This window comes from Sitophilus oryzae, unplaced genomic scaffold, assembly GCF_002938485.1.
Source record: "Sitophilus oryzae breed Bouriz unplaced genomic scaffold, Soryzae_2.0 scaffold_1759_pilon_pilon, whole genome shotgun sequence".
NCBI classification, from domain to species: domain Eukaryota; kingdom Metazoa; phylum Arthropoda; class Insecta; order Coleoptera; family Curculionidae; genus Sitophilus; species Sitophilus oryzae.
The window spans coordinates 1-8,741 of NW_022146456.1; the positions used below are offsets into that span (position 1 = coordinate 1).

The 8,741-nt window shown below is 37.4% G+C and overlaps 1 protein-coding gene across 1 annotated transcript; it reads left to right on the top strand.

Moving 5' to 3' along the window:
• Window positions 1–2: 2 nt before the first annotated feature.
• On the top strand, window positions 3–8,061 carry LOC115882108 (mitochondrial proton/calcium exchanger protein-like; the record flags this gene model as incomplete). The annotated part of the gene is made up of 4 exons (XM_030899952.1): window positions 3–370; window positions 3,507–3,639; window positions 6,370–6,852; window positions 7,846–8,061. Coding segments are annotated over exons 1-4 (1,200 nt in total), but the record flags the coding sequence as incomplete, so codon positions are not given.
• Window positions 8,062–8,741: the final 680 nt, after the last annotated feature.

Below are 8,741 nucleotides of genomic sequence, written 5' to 3' on the forward strand. Positions count from 1 at the left end.
AGATGATCCAAAAAGAGGGCGTCCATTCCCTCACCCTAGGCGAGGTGCAACAAGCTTGCCGCGCCAGAGGCATGAGAGCTTACGGCGTGTCCGAGGAACGGTTAAGATCCCAGTTAAACCAGTGGCTCGACCTGAGTCTAAACGAAAAGGTACCTCCCTCGCTGCTGCTCCTGTCCAGGGCTCTCTTGCTGCCGGAAACCATTCCCACCACGGATAAACTCAAGGCGACGATATCGAGTCTACCGGAAACGATTGTCAAACAGACCCAGGCGGCTATTGGAGAGAAGGAGGGTAAAATCGACAACAAGATTAGGGCGGAGATACTTAAGGAGGAGGAGAAGAAGATCAAGGAAGAGAGAAAGGAACACAAGTATGTAAAACCTATAGACTGGTGTATTAAACAAAATACAGTAAACAGTCGACTGAACAAAGCAAGTACAAAAAAAGTGCACTTTAAGTTTCAAACGCATTTTTATCTATCAGGAATTTAATTTGGTAATGGTTTCGATGTCTTTGATGTATGTCAAATTTTATTGATTTCTTTATACCGAATGCGTCTCAAAAGTGGCTCACCCGCTGTAACTTTTTTATTTTTTCAGATAAAAAAACGAGATTTGGTGTGCTAGTATATGACATAAATTAGGATTGATTGACGTATTCAGTTGTTTTTGGTCACTTCTTGTTGCACCGAAAATGACTACAAGTTATGATTTTTAAATGGCACTCTCGGTATATTTATACTTTATTCGACAGAAAATGACACTCTAAATAGAATGACATTTCATATGTCAACTTCTGACATTTTCGCATATGGTTTATTTGAAATTGTAACGTGCGGTTCATAACGAACAATTTGACGCGAAATACCAAGTGTGTAGTATCAAATTATTCGTAAAAATTACATTTTCTAAATATGCTAATGAACCACCCTTGTTCCATTTGAAAAAATTGAGATATGATTAAAATACGATTTGGGCATCTTTTAACTGGTCAGGATAAGACACGAATAACATTAGACGATCAAAACTATTTCAACACAGCCATTCTAGATTGAAATTTAAAATACAATTTTGTTTTAAGTTGTTTTAAGCGAAAATGTCAAAAATTGACATATGCTATGTCATTATATTGAAGTGAGTGAGTAATTTCCTATTGAATAAAGTAAAAAAATACCGAGGGTGCCATTTAAAAATCAAAAGTTATAGTCATTTCCGGAGAAACAAAAAGTGACCAAAAATAACTGAATAATATGTCAATCAATCCTAATTTATGTCATATACTCACATACCAAATCTCATTTTTTTATCTGAAAAAATACAAAAGTTATAGGGGTGACCCACTTTCGAGACGCACCCTGTATACAGTGTCGCTGATATGTATTGGAACGGTCGATTATTAGGTAAAATATACGAGGTACCGCAAAAAGTTAAATACAAAAGTTATAGGGTTTTTAAATGACTATTATTAAAGATAAATTTAAGTATACAGGGTCGGTCATAAATTTGTGGCACATCAACCTTTATTTTTTTTAAATGCAACCCCTTGTATATTATTGCATATTTCAATTCTTCCTTCAATTTTAAACAATAATAGTAATACACAGTGTACATACCATATGATCGAATAAAAACGGCGTCAGCGATGGCTATGAAATGAAGATCGCTGTCATTTTATATGTAAAATTATATGAGAAATGTCATCGATCGTCATTTCATAGCCATCGCTGACGCCGTTTTTATTGGATCATACGGTAAATCCAACCATTTTTGAATTATGAAGTTTTGATTTTGAAATGTTTGTTGTTAGTCCCTTGATCATAAGCCCTTAGAAACTTCTTCGAGTGTCTTAGACCGTTGCAAGATTCCCATTCCAGGTTGCGGATGGAATCTTCCAAGTTCTTGAGTTCCGCCTTGAGTTGGTTACCATTTGGAAAGCAGAACGGTTCTGGTCCAGTTAGTGGAGTGTTCGCTCCTTTTCTAGCTAGATTATTTGCTTTTTTCATTGCCTTCTATCCCTTGGTGAGCAGGCACCCAGAGTAGAGGACTTTGTTTTCTTTTGCCTAATTTATTCAGCTTCTCTATGCATTCTTTGACCAATTTCGAATTGATTGATACTGAGTTGATCGCTTTTAACGCTGCTTGACTATCAGACAAGATGACTATTTCTTGTTTCCGATAGTTCCTATCTAAGATAAGTTGTACGCATCTTTCGATAGCGTAAATTTCTGCCTGTAGGGTAAATGCCCATTGGTTCGGAGTATTTAGCTCTCGACCCAAATACACCGATCCCTGTTCCCGTATTGGTTTTGGAAGCATCAGTATACCAAGTTATGGTATGGTCTTTTAACTGCTGGGCAAGCGTTTCGCTCTTCCAATCCTTTTTATTGCTCAATACTACATTGAGATGTTCTCAAGTTGTACGTTCTTGGCATATCGTCCACTGGGAGTTGCAGGAGTGGTATTTCCTTTTTTTGGTGTTCCAAGCCCCTGATCTGACAATTCTCCCAGTACTAATTCCGTTAGTGACCATTCTAATCATTGTCGCATTGGCATATCTACCAATGACAATGTGCAGTGGTGTTAGATCTAGAATGACCTCCATTGCTGCTGTTGGACAGGTTCTCATGGCTCCTGTGATGCAAACGCATGCTAGCCTCTGGACTTTGCACAGGTTTAGCCTTGCCGTCCGTTGAACCTGCCTTACTACGGCTCCGACGTCATAGCAGCGTAAAATCTTAACGCGGCCACCGAGGACTTAGACATAGATACATTATCTGTAAAAATTTCAACTGTCTAGCTATAACGGTTCATAAGATAGACCTTTGTGACAGATGGACGGACGGACGGACGCAAGAACAGTTAACCTAATAGGACTGCTCATTCAGCCGAAAGTGTCTGCCAGGTACATGCGAAAACTCCTCGCTTTGTGACGTCATTGTAGTCCTTGTCATGATGGTGTGTGGTTGCCGTATGCAAAATATTCATTATTTAGTTTATTTATTTAAACACCTTATATGTATGCAGTATAGAAAACTAACTGTATAAATCGTATTAAATACTCGGATAATGCATTTTTAAGAACACCAGTTCCCAGCATCACCTTTTGCAGGCATTCTTTTTAAAGTACTTCCATATTTTGAAATTTTCGTTTAAATTTCGTAATTTCCAGACTTCATATAATCACATTTTGTACATCTATAAATATAAATCAAATATTATCAAGTATCACAATTTCGGCAGAATGGCATCGTTAAGTGAAACTGAACATATCGAAATTAATTAAATCAAATTAAGTGATATTTTAGTCAGTAACTCGGAAACGGTTGGTTGTTGTGTGTATCTCGATTTTTACTTAGAATTAAAGAAATAAATTGAAATATGCAATAATATACACAACTTTGATGTGCCACGACTTTCTATGTATATTACCCTGTATATTTTTGTTTATCTACCAACTTTGTTATGGCTGGGTGAGGTGCTGGTAAGTTATATTCTATTTTTTTACAGAGAAGAGAAACGAAAATTGGAAGAAAAAGACAAAGAATTGTTGGTGGACAAAGCTCCTACCATTTCCGCTAGTACGACTCCTATATTGGAAGATACCGCTCTTAGGATATCTACTGAGAAATTAGAAAAGAAGGTAGGTATAGCCTGTCCAGTTATTTAATATATTCAACAGAATTACAGCAGAACTACCACCTATATTCATATACATATAAATAAATATACCCAGTGTTCCCTATTTAACCCCGTGTGCTGTTTCCGTGCCGTAAGAAAAAGACAAATAACTTAGCTCCATATTAAGGCAGGCGGCCATTGCGAGCGTAACTAAACTAAGCTAAGAATATAAAAACAAACGGTAACTAAACGAAAATAAATTTCATCGGCCACTGGGAACGATTTTCGCTCATTAGTCAGCTAAGTTAGCTGCGTTTTCGTATTGTGTCTCTGCCATCATAGAACTAATCGCTGCGAAAAATTCGCTGGAACCTGTCACGAACTAAACCGAGCGAAACTAAACTGCGATTTGAATCTTCGTTCATATATTTTCGTTTAGTTTCGCTCAAGTGGCCGCTGATGCATTTAAAAGTATGGGAGCTGATTTTTACAAATCTTATCTTCGTTTGGCTTAGTTTAGTTTCGCTCGCAATGGCCGCCCGCCTTTAAGGCAGGCGGCCACTGCGAGCTTAACTAAACTAAGCTAAGAATATAAAAACAAACGGTAACTAAACGAAAATAAGTTTCATCGGCCACTGGGAACGATTTTCGCTCAGTAGTCAGCTAAGTTAGCTGCGTTTTCGTATTGTATCTCTGCTATCATAGAACTAATCGCTGCGAAAAATTCGCTGGATCCTGTCACGAACTAAACCGAGCGAAACTAAACTGCGATTTGAATCTTCGTTCCTATATTTTCGTTTAGTTTCGCTCAAGTGGCCGCTGATGCATTTAAAAGTATGTGAGCTGATTTTTACAAATCTTATCTTCGTTTGGCTTAGTTTAGTTTCGCTCGCAATGGCCGCCCGCCTTTAAGGCAGGCGGAAACTGCGAGCGAGACTAAACTAAGCTAAGAATATATAAAACAAACGGTAACTAAACGAAAATAAGTTTCATCGGCCACTGGGAACGATTTTCGCTCATTAGTCAGCTAAGTTAGCTGCGTTTTCGTATTGTATCTCTGCTATCATAGAACTAATCGCTGCGAAAAATTCGCTGGGATCCTGTCACGAACTAAACCGAGCGAAACTAAACTGCGATTTGAATCTTCGTTCCTATATTTTCGTTTAGTTTCGCTCAAGTGGCCGCTGATGCATTTAAAAGTATGGGAGCTAATTTTTACAAATCTTATCTTCGTTTGGCTTAGTTTAGTTTCGCTCGCAATGGCCGCCCGCCTTTAAGGCAGGCGGCCACTACGAGCGAAACTAAACTAAGCTAAGAATATAAAAACAAACGGTAACTAAACGAAAATAAGTTTCATCGGCCACTGGGAACGATTTTCGCTCATTAGTCAGCTAAGTTAGCTGCGTTTTCGTATTGTCTCTGCCATCATAGAACTAATCGCTGCGAAAAATTCGCTGGAACCTGTCACGAACTAAAACGAGCGAAACTAAACTACGATTCGAATCTTCGTTCATACATTTTCGTTTAGTTTCGCTCAAGTGGCCGCTGATGCATTTAAAAGTATTGGAGCTGATTTTTACAAATCTTATTAATTATCTTTCGCTTGGCTTAGTTTAGTTTCGCTCGCAGTGGCCGCCCGCCTTTAATGTTGCATAAGTCTATTTCGCCCGGATATCGATTGAACTGCGATTGCGCCAAACTCTGATTGATTACTTTTTATTTGTGCGCGTAAAAGAGCGATTTTATTTAGTTTATTGTTATTATTGTTTCCAACTATTTTTAGCCGACCATACCAAAAGGTATGGTAGGCTATTAAGATCGGCAAAAAAAGTTTTTTTAATTTCACTCAAAATGTGTTATTTGGGTCATAAATGATCTAAATACAAAATATTTTCATGGTGTCTGTCTGTCTGTCTGTCCGTCTGTAACACGATAACTCAAAAACCGCTAAAGCGTTTTTAACCAAATTTGGCACAAAAATAGTGTGGCACCCGAGAATCTGACCATTAGTTTTAAAAATTTTAAAAAATCGTAACTCCAAAATTACAGTAGCTAGCGAAACGCGGTTTTCAATTTAAGATTAGGAATAATATTTGCAACAAAATTTGTACTAACATCAAAATCAGTTAAAGTCGCAGTTTTTGAGATATTCCGTGTTTCCGTAGTCCGTTTTTGAGAAAATCCGTGTGGAGAACTCCGAACTCCCATCGGACGCGACCTCAGGTGGCGGATAGGGGAAATAACCGCGGACCAAAATTGGAAAAATTCCTTTACTTTCAAACTAAAAAAACTGCCTACCAACTTTTTATTAACATATTTTAGTATGGGCGGCCATACGTGCCTCCCGGCGCTAATTTTTTTGATATTTTTCCAACTCCATGATAACGTGTTATAAATAATAAAAGTATAAATAAAATTGACGGTTAGGTGAAACGTCAGTCAACCACCTCGCTTTAAAAACACCGACCAATGAAAACTTCTTCAGGTAAGGCATGCGCAATTAAATGAATATCTGGGTGAAGTAGACTTATGTAGAATTCCATATTATTCTTTCACCGTTTGGGCTTCAATTTTTAGAGATTAGACTGAGTATATTTATTTATACATATATGTCTATATCGCTAGCGGACAATTTATATTCCAGTTAGTTAGCACGGCGCCGAATATGTCCATGGTTGACAACAATTAATTTAAAAATCGCGCCCTCAATTATGTAACTTATTTTTATTTGATATCCTTTTTAATTTTCCAGGAAAAACTGAAAGAGAAGGAAGAAACCATCCATACCAAAGATATCCAGATCATCGAACACGCCATCGACACCGTCTCCAAAGAAAAGAAACTCATCGTCGAAAAGGAAGAAATCCAAGAGCTCAAAGCGGAAATGGCCGACTACGAGGAAGACGTGGAGGACTTGGGTAAAGCCTTGGCTGACACTCCCAAACCGGACATCCAAGAAACAAAGGCTGCCAAGAGACTGTACAAGAGCGTGAACAGGATGATCGGTAAGATGGACAAGGTTTTGGTCGAGTTGGAGAAGAAGGAGGCTCAATTGAAGAAAGATCTGGAGGAAGAAGCTAGCGATAAGAAGAAGGAGGAATTGTTGAAGATCGACGATATCATAGCGGCTATCAATAAGATTAAGGATGTTCCTGATCAGAGCCGTTTGGAGAAGATAGTGAAGGTGCTGAGGAAGATGGACGACGATCATGATGGGTCGTTAAAGATTGACGATGTTTTATGAAGGTAAGATTTTGTTTCGAATTTTGTTCTTATATTTTCAGCAGAGTTGGGAACAAATCAAGGAAAATTTCGACAGATGGCATCCAGAAAATGACGATATGCCTGCGAATTATAATGACACAACAACCACTGCTACCTGCTACGCATCCTTCCGTTGTGCATATCAATTTAAAATAATATAGAAGTTAATAGTTCCGCTTTTTTTGACATACTATCCATTTGTTATATAATAAATAACAATTAGAGATATCGTTATATATATTAGTTTATTTCTTGTACTAATCGTTGTGATTGAAGTATTTGAAATAAATATCAAACTCAAAAAATGCTTACAATATACAAAACTAAGTTTCTACGTCTGGACATGTAAAAAAATCTAGAAAATTGGTTGGTGTAGAAAATTAATTTTCTACGTGTAGAAAATACGGTAGAAAATTTTCTACCTACCCAACCCTGATTTTCAGCATAGAATTACCTAACTATGAATCTTAAAGTAAAAAAAGGCGGGTATTGGTGACATGTTGGAACAAACATAAATTCTAGACAATTTTTTCAGCGTATAATTGAGTTTAATTGTCAAAATATGAGACTTTGTGGTTATAAAATTTGGGTCACATACTTAGTCATTACTCAGAATTGGGTTTATCGTTTATTTTATTATCGTTTATCGCTTCTGTGTAGCTAAGATATTCTATATTGAGACTACATAAAAGCTGTCATAATATAGAAATTTAATCTTGTTTTTTTGTTTGGGACTGTTTTTATTTGGAAACAATCGAAATTTAGTTGGTGAATGGCACTAGTCAAATCATGTTTGTTTTTAGATATAACATTTTTATTTCTGTATGTCATATACAGGGTGTTCAAACAACTACTCCACTTAGGTATAACTAGATACTATACTTGCAAATTCAGAGTGATGAAATTGCATTTAGCGGTCTCGTTAGAATGTGTCAGCTTTTGCAGATTTTTATTTTCATTTCAGGTCATTGAGATTATTGGTAAAGAAAACGTGAAACTGAGTAGTAAGCAAGTGGATGAATTGATTGAGCTCATCGACAAGGAGGAGATCTTGGAAGTGGAGGACAAAATCGAGAAGGCTCTGGCGAAGAACTTGGAAGCGAAATTGATAGAGAATTTGAAGGAAAAAACGGCTGTTCAGGAAAAGCAGCAGGACGTAGAGGATAGCGGTGATAAAAAGGTAATTACATATTTAACACTTTGTATATAATCACTTTATATACAAAGTGTTAAATACACAGTTACATAGTTATTACGTAAGTAACCATAGAAATGGTTATAATTTTTCATAATTGGTTTATCTCTCTCTCTCTCTCTCTCTATCTTTATTCCTACAAGAGGAATGTATTGGTCAGGTGATGTGTGAGGTTTGTCTCCATAATTCCCTGTCTTGTGCTTCATGTACAAGCGTGTGCAGTGGCTTGTGAGTGATCTTTGATAGCTGGTCTATCCATCGGGGAGGGCGAGCGGCCTCTTGGTCTTCTTCCCGGAACCTTGCCCTGTATAAAGAGTTTTTCCATACAGTCAGTATCCCTCCTCATAACGTGACCGAAATATTTAAGTATACGTGACTGTATAGAAGTTGAGAGGCGTTCTGTGATGTTCAGTTCTTGGATTATGGATTCATTGGTTCGGCGGGCAGTCCAGGGAATTCTGAGCATTCGTCGCCAACAGTACATCTCAGTTGCGTCAATTTTTTTCATTTCTGACTGTCTCATCGTCCAGGACTCGAAATTGGTTTATATATCACATAAAATAACCTCTCTACTAATCGATATGTGGTTTGACGACTATGACATTAGTGACAGTTGCCATTTAGCTTAAAAGTCTTTTTGTCTGTAATATTTTGGTACCCCCAAA